General features: G+C 34.9%; 1 protein-coding gene across 3 annotated transcripts; it reads right to left on the reverse strand.

The window, feature by feature from the left end:
* Window positions 1-539: 539 nt before the first annotated feature.
* LOC130812872 (protein PLASTID TRANSCRIPTIONALLY ACTIVE 14) lies at window positions 540-15,672 on the reverse strand. 3 transcript variants are annotated; one of them, XM_057678502.1, is made up of 15 exons: window positions 15,501-15,672; window positions 15,235-15,372; window positions 15,025-15,162; window positions 13,256-13,381; window positions 12,466-12,594; window positions 11,527-11,616; window positions 11,266-11,416; window positions 9,382-9,491; window positions 9,205-9,276; window positions 2,826-2,931; window positions 2,542-2,739; window positions 2,073-2,115; window positions 1,432-1,528; window positions 1,284-1,336; window positions 540-1,001 (listed from the first exon to the last, which is right to left on the reverse strand). In XM_057678502.1, exons 1-13 carry the CDS (start codon window positions 15,558-15,560, stop codon window positions 1,450-1,452), a joined length of 1,440 nt encoding a protein of 479 aa, XP_057534485.1. In that variant the 5' UTR covers window positions 15,561-15,672; the 3' UTR covers window positions 540-1,001; window positions 1,284-1,336; window positions 1,432-1,449. The 3 variants fall into 3 exon arrangements, with proteins under 3 accessions (XP_057534485.1, XP_057534484.1, XP_057534486.1); XM_057678501.1 differs by having other exon boundaries at window positions 1,244-1,336; XM_057678503.1 differs by lacking the exon at window positions 13,256-13,381 and having other exon boundaries at window positions 1,244-1,336.
* Window positions 15,673-17,301: the final 1,629 nt, after the last annotated feature.

Below are 17,301 nucleotides of genomic sequence, written 5' to 3' on the forward strand. Positions count from 1 at the left end.
AGGCTACTTCCCCAATTCGTTCCAATATTTCATAAGGACCTATAAAACGAGGACTCAATTTACCCTTCTTATCAAATCTCATGACACCCTTGGTTGGTGACACTTTGAGCAAAACTTGTTCACCTACTTCAAACTCTAATGCCCTCCTCTTTTTGTCTGCATACGACTTCTGACGATCTTGCGCTTCCCTCATGTGTTCTTGGATCATTCTTACTTTCTTTATAGTCTCCTCAATCATGTCTGGTCATAATCCCAACGACTCATTAACTTCATTCCAACATATAGGACTCCTACACTTTTTTTCATATAGGGCTTCGTAAGGTGCCATTCCTATGCTAGAATGAAAACTATTATTGTAAGAAAACTCTACATACATCAAATTATCCTCCCAAGATCCACCAAAATCCATAACACATGCTCTTAACAAATCCTCAAGAGTAAAACTATAAACAAATCATCAAATTATACTCTTAGAATGATGTTACGTTTCAGTCAAGATCATATCAAGCTAATTGCACTTCGGACCAAAACAAATCGAATAAAATTAGATTCTGGGTCAATTCAATAATATCAAAATTTATCCCTTTGAATACAACCCATGTTAGATTCAGAAAATAGTCTAATCAATCAATGTACTACAAAAGTTTGTAGAGGGTGAAAATATTAAGAGCCTATAAACAAACATGATGAACTACTTGATGTACTTTACCTCTTAGCAGCAATGCATGTAAAAGCGTTGTCTTTAAATCAATATACAAAGAGAAGAACAAACAGGTCTATCAAAACCAAAGCGGATCAGGATACGAGACACTCGCAATCATGAGATGCTGATTCATATGCAAATTGCCTCGTGCCATGCCCAAGCACGGTTTCTTTCTAAGTATAGCATCGGAATAACATATCTTCATTCCATCAATATCGAACTTAACTCCTTTTCATAGGTCTCAAAGGTCCTAGCATTGAGTTTTAAGGTGATATTCTCGAGCGTTTTGAGGGTTTGCCTGTATTTCACCAATGGCACATTTAGAATGCGAGTTCAAAATGACAATGAGATTACAATATCAACGGATTCAGCACAAAGGTCTTCAGTGTAGCTAAACCATTATCATCATTAAAAATCGGTGAAATGAAAGACAAGAATATTAGTATGAGAAACGAACAATGTTCCAAATGATATGTACGCATTAATCTAGAATTAATTTTACGACCTATATACTATTGCAAATAACATTAGCAGTCGTACCCTCTTTTTTCTATACTGATTGAGCATGGTAAAAGCTTACTCGGATCCACGCCAAACTTTTGTTCACATTAGAAGCGTCTACTCAAAAATCGGCTGTAAGAAAGGCAAACACAAAAACCCTTGTCAGCCCTTTGTGGAAAATGCTTCATACGAGTTTACGTTTTTTGCACCAAAGAAAAAGTTCTTACCATCGTTTTGAAGACAACTTAGAATAAAATTTTGTCCTGGTAAATCTCTAAAGCATCAATGACTTTCTCTATAAACAGTTTTTGGTGCAAGCGGTACCTACAATATACAAGATTCACTTAGAAGATACAAAAGAGGGTGAGCAAACCGAGTAAATTATGGAGAAAAGTAGAGTGGAGTTTTTTTTTCTCCATGGCATTTCAACTACTCTTAACTCGTTACATTTCATCTTCTCATAATTTCTTAATTGACTAGCAACATTTGATGGAGCTTACAGCTTATTTTTGAACTTCATTTATTGGGAATACTGAAAATTTCATTATCTAACGGATGAACACATATTGCGGGATATTTTCCAAGATCTATTCTTTATGAACCTTTTGGCGGTAGATGGAAAGAATTTGGTTGTGGAAGATAAAAAGAATTAGAGAAATGATAGGTTACCCGTATTTTTTGCGAAAAAAGTTTGATGCCAATAGTGGCGGACCTAGGATTTTGACTATGGAGAATCCTCGAAATTGATTATAATACTTGGACAAAAGCAAAAAGAATGGAAGGGCCATGATATCTTTTACTAAACATTTTCAACCTCGTAAAGTTATAAAAAACTTGATACTTTTAAGAATGAGACAACAAAACATACTTGATTGCAGCTTCCAATGTTCTCCGAGGATCTACGGTAGCATCTGTTATGTAAAAGAAAATTAGAACTCAACCTAGTGCCCAAAGGCCAAATGATAACACAACTGTCTAAAGCAACCTTCGTAGAAAACCACAACTAAAAACGAAGGAACGTTAAATCTAAAATGTACCATCACTGATGAAATATATTCCAACATGATAAATCCCTTTTGCCATGTAAATAAAAAAAACCGTCTTGTACATTAGTTCATCATTATGCAAAGCAAAAACCTTAAATTAAACATATAACATTACCTAGAATCTATGTATTTATAAGATGAATGAAAGAAAGAAAAAAGGGACCAAGAAAAGATAAAACATATCAGATATTGTGGTTGGTAAAATTTTTATCTATGTATATATAATTGATAATATATAGGGTATAGCAAACTGAAAATGTATTATCTATGCCTAAGGATTTAGAAGATTACCTAGAATCTGCTGATCCTGCTTCGATGTTGTGGGGAATTTGGCAAGAATTTCTTGGCATTGTTCCTGAAGCTCTTTTGCGGCCTTTCTTTCGAGACTAGGAATTATAGGTACATCTCCATTTGTCCATGTTGGCAACGTTCTGGCTGCAGCTATGACTGCTCCATCAACAAAAGTATCGCCGTCTTTTGCTAATTGACCTATTTGAGATCAGGAGAGTGCTAATATCACAAATGTGAAAAGATGCACAGTACAATCTCTAAGGATGAAAATCTTCATATCTTACTATTATGATAATATTCTTCTTGAAGACCAGTAATATTGAAGATAGACAAGAACGTATCCAGATGTATCTGAGGTTCATCAGAAAAGGGTAAGGCATTCCAAGGGTTCTGCAAAATATACAAACTACATTAAAATGTGACACATGGTTCATGACAAAGTATTATGACAATAAAAAAAGATTGGGATTAGTACTATGATGCTTACTCCCACAATACATGTGTTGGTCAATCATGTGTTGGTTATCATAGCTTGGAATAATTTGGATAATTCCATGATGAAAACGATCGCCAAATACTTACGATGTTAAGAACAAACAACAATGAGCAAAAATAAGTTTGACAAAGTAACAAACAAGGACACAAAAATTTAAGGAGGTTCACCCAATGATGGCTACGTCCTCCGTGGTGTGTAGTTATGTTTATATTATATCAAATGAATACAAACAACACTTCAATATGAAGAATTACAATTGAGATAGAGATAACAACAATAGGCTATGTGTTTGGCTTAAGGGTTGTGTTTGATGTGTTTTTACATACTTGAAGTGTGGGTATGAGAGCCCTATTTATAGTGCTAGGTACTTGAAGATGAATGGCTCACATAAATACATAGTTAATTTAGGGTAATGAATACTATGAAATAACTCTAAGAACTTGAAAAGGCATTATCTCAAGAGTCACACACATGAGACTCTTCACCTTAATCTTCATTAACACCAATAATTCCCATGAATACTCTTCACCTTATTACACCCTTTTGGATTCCACAACTCAAGAGTCACACACATGAATTCAACCCTTTAATCACTCAAGTCACACATTAGTATACTATCATTTATAATCACATTAGTATACTACCATTCATAACAATCTCCACCTTGACTTGAGTTCACCCAAGTCACAACATTCATCAATCCACTTCATATTCAAAAAACATACACACCTCAAAATGCCCAAGAGGGCATTATCTCAAGCAAGGAGCTAAACCTACCAAGTCAACACATAACTCAAACTTGGTAGTAGGTAATGACTTTGTCATCATGTCGGCCGGATTTTCCGTAGTGTCAATTTTCTTCAATAACACCCTTTTGTGCTCAACTTCATCCCGGATAAAGTTATACTTAATGTCAATGTGCTTGGACCTTCTATGAAATGTATTTTGATTTCTAGCCAAATGTATTGCACTTTGACTATCACAATGCACACTTACCTCACACACCTTATTGCACATTTCACCAGCAAGACCTTTAAGCCATTTTGCTTCCTTGAATGACTCGGCCACGGCTATGTACTCCGCTTCGGTTGTAGAAAGAGCAACCACATCTTGCAAAGATGATTGCCAACTAATCGCCGAACCACCCAAAGTAAACACGAACCCACTTGTGGACTTTCTATTATCTAGATCACCACCATAATCCGAGTCACAAAACCCGGTTAGCTCACCTGAATTTTTCCCATACATGAGACAAACATTTGAAGTATCTTTCAAATACCTCAATAGCCATTTTAGTGCCTCCCAATGTCCCTTACCCGGATTAGACATATATCTACTCACCAAACTCACCGCATGAGCAATGTCGGGCCTAGAGCATACCATAGCATACATAACGCTACCAACGGCACTAGTGTATGGAATTCTTACCATTTGCTCTTCTTCCTCTTTTGTTTGTGGACACAAATTCTTGGACAATTTGAAATGAGAAGCAAGAGGAGTAGACACACCTTTAGCATCATCCATGGAGAAACGTTGAACAACTTTCTCAATGTACTTCCTTTGACTAAGGTATAAGACACCCTTAGCCCGATCTCTCAAAATCTCCATCCCAAGAATCTTCTTGGCTTCACCAAGATCTTTCATATCAAATTCACTTGAAAGCAACTCTTTCAAGTCCTCCACCTTAAGCAAAGAGCTACATGCTACTAGCATATCATCAACATATAAGAGCAAATATAGTAAAGAACCATCTTCAAATTTCTTAAGATAAACACAGCTATCATAAGAACTTCTAACAAAATCATGTGAAATCATAAAGGAATCAAACCTTTTGTACCATTGCCTTGGAGATTGCTTCAACCCATACAATGACCTCTTCAATCTACACACATGATTCTCCTTACCGGCTACCTCAAAACCTTCCGGTTGCTTCATAAAGATTTCTTCTTCAAGCTCACCGTGAAGAAAAGCCGTCTTTACATCCAATTGATGTAACTCCAAATCCTCCATCGCCACCAAAGCAAGCAATGCCCTAATAGAAGAGTGTTTCACGACCGGAGAGAAAACTTCGTGAAAATCAATACCCTCAATTTGAGAGTATCCTTTTGCAACAACCCTTGCTTTGTAGATGGGAGGAATATCACTAGAAGGACCCTCCTTCCTCTTGAATATCCACTTGCACCCCACAATCTTCTTTTTCTTTGGTGCAACAACGATATCCCAAGTTCCATTCTTCGCAAGAGATTCCATCTCTTGTTTCATAGCAATCAACCACTTGCTTGAGTCATTTGAGGCCATAGCCTCCTTGTACGTACTTGGTTCATTTAACCCTTCGACTTCGCTAGCAATGTTGAGAGCATAAACAACATAATCACACTCTTCAATGTACCTCCTTGGAGCCACGATCTTCCTTCTTTGCCTAGTTGTGGACAAAGGAGGAGACCTTTGTTGAACATCATCATTTTTCTCATTATCAACATTGGAGGATTCAACCTCCACTTGTGCTTCATTATCATCATTATTAAAAGGTTTTTCAACATTAGATACAAGCATGCTATCTTCATCAAAAACAACATCTCTAGAAACAATAATTTTCTTTGATTCATTACACCATACCCTATACCCCTTTACACCCACTCCATACCCCACAAAGATACCTTTTCTAGCCCTAGGTTCTAACTTACCATCATTTACATGAATATAAGCTGGACAACCAAAGATTCTAAGACTAGAATAGTTTACCGGAGTGTTGTACCATACCTCTTGTGGCGACTTGAACTTCAAGGCGGTATGAGGTGAACGGTTGATCAAATAACATGCCGTAGCCACCGCTTCGGCCCAAAATTGTTTCCCCAAATTTGCTTGATTTAGCATGCATCTTGCCCTTTCCAATAACGTTTTATTCATCCTCTCCGCAACACCATTTTGTTGAGGACGACCTGCACAAGTTCTATGTCTAACAATACCTTCATTAGAACAATAATTGAGAAACTTGCTATCAACAAATTCAAGACCATTGTCGGTTCTCAAGGTCTTGATGCTCCTACCGGCTTTCTTTTCAATCATCTTCTTCCATTCCAAGAAGACATCAAAAACTTCATATTTATGTTTTATAAAGTAACACCAAACTTTTCTAGAGTAATCATCAATAAAGGTCAACATGTAGCTACAACCACTAAGGGAGGGCGTTCGTGAAGGCCCCCACAAGTCGGAATGGACATAATCTAATATCCCCTTAGTGTTGTGGATGGCGGGTTTAAAACTAACTCTCTTGTGTTTCCCATAAACACAATGTTCACAAAAACCAAGGTTCCCAAAATTTTTTCCATCAAATAAACCTTGTTTAGAGAGTTCAAACATACCTCTTTCGCTCATGTGACCAAGCCTCAAGTGCCAAAGTTTGGTGTCACGATCGGACATTGTGCTTGTGGATACATTCGCCGAGCCAAGAATGGTTGAACCTTGAAGAGCATACAAACTCCCATTCAACCTCCCCTTCATCACCACTAGTGAACCCTTGGCTACCTTCATAACTCCACCTTCACAAGTGATTCTACACCCGATCTTATCAAGAGTACCCAAAGATAAAAGATTCTTTTTCAAGCCCGGGACATACCTTACATCGGTTAAGGTCCTCACAATCCCATCAAACATTTTAATTTTAATGCTCCCAATCCCAACAACCTTACATGTGGTGTTGTTTCCCATGGTAACATTTCCCCCATCAACACTTTCAAATGTATGGAAGAAAGTTTTGTTGGGAGTCATGTGGAATGTGCACCCCGAATCAAGAATCCATTCATTATTACCTTTGTACTCATGAGTGGCAACAAGAACATCGCCATCATCACTATCATTCACGTAACTAGCATTGGCATTGCTAGTTCCTTCCCTTGCCTCTTCTTCTAGCTTTCTCTTAAGCTTCCAACAATCCTTCTTGATGTGGCCCTTAAGCTTGCAATAGTTACAAGACTTATTTTTGTTTGGCCTCACGGACTTGGACCTTCCTTTACCCTTGTTTCCACTCCCACTAGTGGAACCTTTCTCTTGTGACCTCCCTCTTACAAACAAACCGTCACTAGCATTGCTTGGTGACTTTTGTGACAATTGTGTATCAATGAGATCCCTTTGAGTCAAGGCATTCTTCACATCATCACTACTCAAATTATCTCTACCATAAAGTAGAGTTTCTCTAAAATTTTTATAAGAAGGGGGTAAAGAACATAAAAGATAAATTGCCAAGTCTTCATCATCAAGCTTAACATCAATGTTTTGTAAATCCATAACAATGGAACAAAACTCATCCAAGTGAGGTTTTAAAGGTTTACCTTCCTCCAAGCGTAAGTCGTAGAGTCTACTCTTCAAAAGTAGCCTATTGGTAACACTCTTGGCCATGTAGAGTGATTCCAATTTCTCCCATATACTCTTGGTTGTTGTTTCTTTAACAACCTCTCTTAGAACTTCATTGGATAAGCATAATTGGATTGCCGATAACGCCTTTGTTCATATTATATTAAATAGTATACTAATGTGTGACTTGAGTGCACATTAAAGGGTTGAATTCATGTGTGTGACTCTTGAGTTGTGGAATCCAAAAGGGTGTAATAAGGTGAAGAGTATTCATGGGAATTATTGGTGTTAATGAAGATTAAGGTGAAGAGTCTCATGTGTGTGACTCTTGAGATAATGCCTTTTCAAGTTCTTAGAGTTATTTCATAGTATTCATTACCCTAAATTAACTATGTATTTATGTGAGCCATTCATCTTCAAGTACCTAGCACTATAAATAGGGCTCTCATACCTACACTTCAAGTATGTAAAAACACATCAAACACAACCCTTAAGCCAAACACATAGCCTATTGTTGTTATCTCTATCTCAATTGTAATTCTTCATATTGAAGTGTTGTTTGTATTCATTTGATATAATATAAACATAACTACACACCACGGAGGACGTAGCCATCATTGGGTGAACCTCCTTAAATTTTTGTGTCCTTGTTTGTTACTTTGTCAAACTTATTTTTGCTCATTGTTGTTTGTTCTTAACATCGTAAGTATTTGGCGATCGTTTTCAATTGGTATCAGAGCCAAGGTTATTTTGCGGTGTTTTAAGAAATTATTACTTGAAAATCATGACTACAATGAAGCTCGATATTGAGAAGTTTGATAGGAATGTAAACTTTGGCTTATGGCAAGTCAAAATGAGAGCCATTTTGATTCAAAATGGTGTGCACAAGGCGATTGATGGTGTAGAGAAGATGCCGGAAGGAATGTCCGCATCGAGACGGGAAGAGATAGACACAAAGGCATTATCTCAAGAGTCACACACATGAGACTCTTCACCTTAATCTTCATTAACACCAATAATTCCCATGAATACTCTTCACCTTATTACACCCTTTTGGATTCCACAACTCAAGAGTCACACACATGAATTCAACCCTTTAATGTGCACTCAAGTCACACATTAGTATACTATCATTTATAATCACATTAGTATACTACCATTCATAACACATGATACATTACTCTCTCAGTCCCCAAGAGATTGTCACACTTTCCTTTTTAGTCCGTCCTTTTTACTTTGCTACAATTCCTTTTATGGAAAAGTTTCTACCACTTTCTTTTATTTTTATCCACATTTCAACTCTACCGTACACACAATTGAAATGGTCCCACCTTTTCTTAATCTTTGTGCAAAATTCCATTGTTGCAATTCATTAGCGACGTAGAGAGTAGGATTTAAACCAGAGCTGACAAATAGTTACTGTAATTTAATTGAAAGTCTCCAGTAGATAATTCCAATTATTTTCTTCATCTTCATAAAATTAAAAATATAGACGAAGATTCAACTAAAAGGCAGCAGCACTCTTTATTTGCATTTAACTACATGTTTAGATATATAAGTGAATCTTGATTCTTGACGGCTCATGTTATAAGACAAGCTAAAAAATATTCACGACTCCCTCGATATGTATTTGATTCTGGTTTTGTTGCAACTTTATAAGGCTATATGAACCACATAGGATTATATTTTACGGCGCTCACACTTAATTAGATGACACAGCAATAAATGGCATCAACACAGGCTATGGGTAAGACATGGAATGGAAAAGGGACATATTTAAGACCAGTAAAGAAAACTTTTAAGATTCCAGAAGTTACCACAGCGGAGGAGAATCCATATCTTTGCATAAGCATATTGTTCTGCTGTCCACTCACATAGTTCACGGTCATCTATTAAGACCAGCAAAAAAAACAATAAATTGCAAATAAGTACAAAAGCACTTCAAGGAATTTCGGGAGAGAATAGAGTACGAAGGCAGTAAAAAAAAGACTCACCTCTTCCCCCTTTTCTATCCTTGTTCCAGGATTTATCATAACCTCAAGCATCCGGTCTTTAAATCGCCAATGAAAAAAACAATTTGGCTGAAACGAATGGTTTAACATGTCTGCAAATATATAAACACAAATCGGGCAAGTCTTTAATATAACAATACTCTAGAAATTCAATATAAAATAAGACTATCGTTTTATTAGGATTTAGGAAAGCACTTTTTTTATTGGTGTACACTTAAATTTGGAAAGAATGAGATCAATGGTTTAATAAGCTTGAGACTGTTGCTGGACTTCGCCTTTTTTTTGTTTTCATTACAATAAATCATTTTACATTAACTTAAAGCACTGAACCTTATTGCGTTTACTCTCCTTTAGTATATGAGACCGCCTTGGTGCTTTTCTTACATAACTAATTTTATTCATCAGAAAATTGAAAATAATACGTCTCTTTTTTCGAAGGCACTAAAGATGTATAGTGCTTTGATTTCGGATCATAATCGACTATATTAAAATGTTTCATTAGATCATGTACACTTCTTATTTATGTGAAGTTGGGGATGAAGCTTGCTACTAAGGGACAATCAGAAACACCTTTGTTATCACTAACAAGGGTAAAGTTGAATACATCCGACCCTCTCAAACCCACATAGGTGGGAGCCATTTTAATGACATTGGGGTAATAGAATATCGTAGAAAATTAAACATAATAAGGATCAATGAAGGTCTCACAACTAACAGAGGAGAAATGTAGAAACTAAGAGAAGAGATGAAAAATAAATATGCTGCAACCACAAGTTAGCACTTGAACCACGAGGCTCCAACTCTATAAAAAAGACAGAATCACGGAAAAATGAGGCCTTTAGCCTTTAATAGACTGGTGAGGAGAGAGCTTACTAGTGGAGAAAGAATAAAGAGAAAGGAGAAACATAATGCTGCAGCTATTATTTCAAAAGTTCATGTAGTCCGACTGCCAGAGTACTAAACCAGACTAGGAAATATGTATATGGCTCACATTAAATGGGACCTTTCTGTCATGGATATAGTTAAGAAATTTAAGGTCATAAATAATCCAAAGAAGCATATAGAAATATAAAACTATTCATGGCAACAGATATGAATTTTGAGGATTATTAAATATTTCAGCAATAGAAGCTATAAGAGTGTTTGCTCATCTGCATAGTAGTTATGCTAGAGGATAAATCTTAGGCATGTGATGAGCATACAAATCTTGGTAATCTTAAAAAAAAAAGAGAGCTTAACCTACGATAGACCTGATTGATAAAAGGCTGATGCATCTCACGAAGGAAACACCAGCAAAGAAAAATTCATTTGCTTTGTTTGTGCAATCTGGAGCTTCATCAGGGAACTTAAAATTCAAAACACAAATTCTTGTATGAGACGGTCTTACCGTGAGACATGACTCATATTTGGGTTAAATAGTCTAATAATAGAAACTTTTAGCTTCTAGGCTTCTTATTTTGAAGTCGTCCCACCATGAGACGGTCTTATACAAGACGAACTGAATTCAAAAAACCTCTACTATAGCTCCACTAAAACCCCTCATTTACTCATAAACTGGTAGGACACTATAATCCTAAAACCATTTACTCTTTTGCATCACAGTTTTTTTAGGACAAACTTGAGCATCAAAGAGGGGTGATCTCCAAAAAAATCCATAGGGCCAGCTCAAGTTGCTGCTCTGTACTATTATTTTTTTTCATTTATGAGATATTATTCACAGACCTTCCTTTAATCCACATTATATAAAAAACTCTCACCACCACCTTTAAACAAACTAAATTAATACTAATTATTAGAAGGCATCAATTCACCTTGAGAAGGAGCGAAATAAAAGACAATACCAATAATTTAAAATATTTATCTCACCAGCGTAAGGAACCAACATATTTGCATCCTGAACCAGAGCACCAACCCTCATCCGCAAATTTATGCAACGTGTTTGGGCGATACTAACTGCCCACATGAATCTCTTAGCATCAGGCGCCAAACGCTTTACTTTGAGAGGCGCAGCAGAGTGCTGACGAGATTTTTTATATTAAAGAGTAACAAAAGATTATCAGATATCATAAATGGGTTAAGATAACGAAAATTCATGTTAAGACAAAAGAACAGGAATAAAGAACACACCCAATTCTTTTCCCAAAATTCTAGGCAACGACGTTGCTGTTTTCTCATTGTTAACTCCAAACTTTGGTCCTGCAACTCCAAAAGATCCTCCTATGACAGGAAAAACGAACATAAATGAAAACAACAAGACAAAAGTCAAGAGCAGTTCACATTTGCTACAGTGAGGCAGCAATATATAGCTTATAAGTCACAACATTTGCACTTGCTAACCCTGCTTACTTAAGTACCAAAGAAACGAAGCATAGATATCTGTTACAGAATAAACAAGTATCACAGATAGGAAACAGAAGCAGGAATTATTCAATGTCAATTGCGGAAACATTCATCATGAGGATTTAAAACAAAACTAAAGTTAAAATAACAAACTTAGAAGCAAGTGGAAAATAATGCCACTCTCAAGCAAATAAAATAAGTGTTTCCGAAAAAATTATTGCAGTCACTACTAACAAAAGCCTTCTCAAGGAGAATAACAAGAACGAAGACTCTCCCCCGATTCAACCACCAACCAAACATCATCCCCAAAAAAACCCAATAGCCATACCACAATGCCACCAACTCATGGTCGTTACCAACTTCCCCTTTCCTTACTTTCTCTCTTCTTGCCCAAACACCTCTAACCCTGCAAATTTTTCTTGCATGAGTTGGCCAGATATATCCTCTCAAGCTTGTATGTGTTTTCCTATGTTAGCTACAATAAAAATGGATCATTACACAAACCTTAAAATGAATACTTACCACCTAAAATTGTTTCGTGGTGATTGATAAGTTTACCACTAGCCTCTAACCCTCTAGACTCTATGTATATAAGACACCCACAAACTAAGAAAAAGTTAGCATAGATTTTGCCTCCGTATAATAAATCAAGGATTTGATTTTTGCAACACCAAGAAAAAAGACATTAGTTGAAGTGAGATTTTCAACTTAAGATCACAGTCATACCTCCATTGCTAGAAGTAAACTAGTACACTCCTCAGCACTAGGCAAAAAATCACCATATAATTGCCAGAAGTTGTCCTCCTGATCAAATGCAAGCAAAAGAAGGCATGCCAATCTCAAATCCCAATCCATCTGCAAGCAGCACAGTCAACAGCATAAAAGATTAAGAGGTTTCAGGAAAAATGTCAACAGTAGATGCTTGTACTGCAGGACAATCATAACTGAAGGACAACTCAAGCATCATATAATCCCAGTCCTAAAGTTCCTCTTCACTTTTGGCATGATTTGTGATAGTAGTAGGAGAATACAATGCTTATTCCTTTCATAAGAATCTGGCCCTCTTAGCAACTTCAATCATTCTAAACCAATTGGAGAAAATACATATATACATATTTTGAGATTTAGTTTATTACCTAGTTAAAATGAAAGAGAAGTTATTTTGTGAATTATTTACAAAACGGACAGGGAAATCGGTTTTTTTTTTCGGAGAGGGAGAAGGGGGCTTTCCTCTTACCCAACATAAGAAGATATAATGCTTAGAAACTGAAATCATTAACAGCATCAATTTACAAAACACATAAATTCCAAAAAGAAGAGTTCAAAGAATTGCACATACAGAGCAAATAAGCAAAACAAATAAGATACAGAAAGAGCACACACATCTTCACAGCACCTTCTGATTGGCCATAAAAGGACAATCGACATGGGTCATCAATTAAAAGCATGAAAGCAGTCAAACTTATTTCAAGTACAAAGACTTCCAAGACTAGGACAGGAATTTAAGAAAATATACCTTGGCATCAGTGGAATTTATAATATCAAATATAGGATGGCCTACTGGCACAATATCTGGAAAGAACATCCACGGAACCTTTTTGCTAATTGTTAACATAAGTTCCAATGGAATCTCCATAATCATCTGGGAATCATTTAGTATCAATAGCACACAAAAATGTATCAGAAAATAATTGTGGAGTGCAAAATATATTACCTCTCCCTTTTAGGGAAAAAAAAAAGGAACGCAGTGATTATTATTTGAATTCAGAAATGTGAAATGAAATTGATAAGTAAAAGGAAAATCTGGGTATGTAGTAAAGGAGTAAAAGGGAAGCTCACAGCTGATTCATTCATGTCTAGCATTTACTATGAGATTAGTTGCAAACCTCATTTCTGGTACACAAAAAATCAATTATATAACCAACTCTAATTTCTCTCTCAGAATCCGATCAAAATGGCACTATCGTCTATCAACCAATAAAGCTATTAGTCTTTTCCAACTATCAAAATGATGCTCACATTTCAGTCCAAATAATTGGGGCTCGTTCATTATCGTAACTAGTCATCAACTATTGCGAGTTGTCAAAATTTAAGATGACAGTTTAAACTATAAAGACACTAAGACTTACAGTTGAGTGAAATGTACAACTTATTTAACACCACTTCTGAAAACACGTGTAGATTTGAAATCACAGTGTCAAAATGAAATACTACATTGCATTTTGAAGTACCTTATTTCGATAGGGGTAAAGATTTATAATTCTTAGATTTTGGATTATAATGGACTACAGTTTGAAGACTGACTAAATTATGTGCACTTTTTATTTTATGAAGTTGCAGATGATGTTTACTACAAAGGGTCAATCGGAAACGACCTTTTTATTATCACTAACAAGTGTATAGCAAGGGTGATCCCCCCAAACCTCACCTTAAGTGGGAGCCACTTTATGGCACTGGGACAATAAAATGTCGTTGTATTGTTAAACCACAACGATAAATGTTCAGTAGAAAGTCAGAATAAAAATGCAGAAAACGAATGCCTTCATCTTTGGCAACACAAAAGCAAGTCAGAAATTTATAAGACCATCAACCAGTGGCACAAACACAATTGTCAATAAAACACAAAACTTGCTGCACTTAATAGTGAAAACTGAAAGCAGTAGAAATGTAGAACCTCAATACTCCCTTGAGTCCGATAATGAAGATCAGTGCTCAGTAACTCATGGAACATTAATTGCATATTGGCATGTAACTAACAATGTTAAATGAGTGTTTAATTTAGCACTCGTTGACAAATAAGTAGGTCGGTCAGAAGTAGTATAAAAAATGTAAGATCTATGTGTCTGATTAAGAAATAAATAAAGTAATGAGACTTCTCATTCGTCCATTGAATGCCAAAGATTTATAATTCCGTGGTCTGCATTATATGTACTATAGTAAATAGGGAATTTAGGTTTTGTAGGCCATTTATGATATACCTCTAACCACTATCCACATTCCTAGTTCGCCAAATCTACTAAAGTAACTCAGAAACTTCAAGAATTCCTTAGCAGGAATAATCTGAGTTCTTCAATACCACCTAATATCACTCCTTCAATGGTAACGGATGGAAATGAATTTGCAAAAAAGATTACCTAAGATGAACATGAACTTCCACATATAATTGTCCTAAAAAAGTATACTGAAATTTTACTATCATTAACATTTTTAACACAGAATTCAGAACATCTAGCATAATAATCAACCACCAACTAGAAATAACAGAAGAATTTCAGAACATCTCACCCGAGCACGTCGACGAGGTTCAATATCTTTAGAAGCAAAGACACCAAACCCTTGAGGGCCTTCTCTAAATTCAACACCATAAGCTCTAAAACTACGGACATATCCAATCTTATAGAAATCCGGGTCTACTAAACCCATCTACACAAAAATGAAATACATAATTCAGACCAAAAAAAACAATAAACCCTAGTCATACAACAAATTGCTTACCTCAGAAGGAGATTCATCGACTTGGGGAGGTTGAAATAGAGGAAATGAAGAAGTCTCAACCAAAGTTGCTTTGATGGGTTTCAATGAATATCCAGAATTCCACTTTCTGGTAGATTTGGGTTTGTTTAAATTGCAAATCTGCAGCACTCAACGTGTTATTTGTTAGATAAACGGCTTACATGGACTGCAAATTATACAACATTTTGAGAAAAGATTAACGGGGTTGTTAGTTTGGAATGGGATATAATAGTTAGACATGACTGCACCTGAAAATTGGAGAGGTAAGTGGGAGGAGAACTGTGAAGAAAAATTGTGGAAGAAGCCATGGATGACAGTCCTGTAATGGCCGCGGTTACTGAATATTGCAGCGGAGGGAACGTTATCCTAGCATAAAGCTTCCATTGAAAGAACAAGGAAGAAACTATAATTTTATTTCCTAAAAATGTAAAAACTTAGAGCAAAACTCATAAAACAATGCCATTTTAATTGATTTTTACAAATTGAAAGCCAATTAAAATTGATTTTTACCAATCAAAATTAATTTTTACTAACTATAACTAATTTTTGTTGATTGTAACGTACTTTTAGTTATAAGTTCTAATTGACTTGTACTGATTAAAACTATTTTTACTGATCGTAATTGATTTTTACTAATAATTTCTGATTTACTGATTGTAACTAATTTTTTCTTATTTAAAACTTATTTTTACTTATTAAAATTGATTTTACTGATTTTTTTAAGGTGAACTGAACATGGTCTTAAATATTAAAAAAATATATTTTTGTTTTTCTAAGTATAACTCTTTTACAATTTTTCGAAACACACGATAAATTTTATTTGAATTTTTAAGTTTGTATTTAAATTTTCAAAAAAAAAATAAATGAGATGAACAAAAGAAAAAATGAAAGGTAACATAAAACTTTTACTCCTGTTATTTTACAAACTAAATGTGCCCAAAAATATAATTTCTATTAAGGACAATAATAAAGTTACCATAATTATTATAAAAGTTTTTATACATAAATATATTAATATTGTTGAATATAGCTTACTAATTTAGTAACAGTGCGACTAGTATTAGCAATATTTTATCTTCATATTAAATTTTTTTGGATGAAAAACTAAATTACTCTAATAAAGGAAAATTACTAACATTGTTAACGGTTAATTATAAAGAATCGTTGACATTGTTAATAGATTTAAACTCAGTGAAAAAAAAAACATATAATTTGAAATTAGAACCATTGCCGAAAAATATAATAATAGTGACAATATTTTGGAAAAATTTATATTTTTGACATTATTTAAAGGAATATTAATAATATTTTTCAGAATATCTTCCATATAAGATCGTATTTTGGTGGAAAAAGCAATGGTAATAAAAGCACAAGAAATGTCGACCTTTTTTTATAATGAAAACCATAAAAAACGTTAGTAGTTATATCCTTATAATATTGACAACGTCAGTTGCATACTAACTGAAAGTCACTTACACAGAGTATATTTGAATAGAGGAAGTAGAGACTTGAGAGAAAGGAAGTGAAGGAAGGACATATTTTGAATACCAAACCCTTTTCCTTCCTTTTTCTTTTCTCTCTAAAAGTATTCAAACATAGTGTTGTGTCTTTTAACTTAACTTGTCTAAAAGATAAAAGTAATCGTAATCTTTTGTAGCAACAATCTTTGCAATTACATTAAATAGCTCCGATATGGCGAAATTTTAAAGGTTGAATGTAGGCAATTTTATCCTTATTTTTTAACCATATTAGTGATATAACAAAGAAATTATTTTCAATTGATCCTTAACACTCTACTTCCTAATTAATTTGCAACATTTTCATTTAAAATTGCTCAAAAAAATTGGCCACATATTTCATTTTAACAAAAACTCCACATTTTACTATTCTAATCTCATCCATAAATTTCAAATCATTTTTCATCTAACTCATTTTTTTCTCAAAGTTACAATCATCAAAACAAGAAAAAAAAAAAAAAGAAACATCTCCTCAATATAGCAAATCCAAAGAGAGAGAATTGGATTGCTAGATATGAAGGTTAACATGAGG

This window comes from Amaranthus tricolor, chromosome 5, assembly GCF_026212465.1.
Source record: "Amaranthus tricolor cultivar Red isolate AtriRed21 chromosome 5, ASM2621246v1, whole genome shotgun sequence".
Taxonomy (NCBI): domain Eukaryota; kingdom Viridiplantae; phylum Streptophyta; class Magnoliopsida; order Caryophyllales; family Amaranthaceae; genus Amaranthus; species Amaranthus tricolor.

Bases quoted from the DNA above. Each gene is read 5' to 3' on its own strand.
- LOC130812872 (XM_057678502.1), bottom strand. From the start codon at position 15,560: ATGGCTTCTTCCACAATTTTTCTTCACAGTTCTCCTCCCACTTACCTC. The intron at 15,163-15,234 runs GTAAGCAATTTG...ATTTTTGTGTAG, and splicing joins TCGATGAATCTCCTTCTGAG to ATGGGTTTAGTAGACCCGGA. The intron at 9,492-11,265 runs GTGAGATAAATA...ATATATTTGCAG, and splicing joins TATGTTGGTTCCTTACGCTG to ACATGTTAAACCATTCGTTT.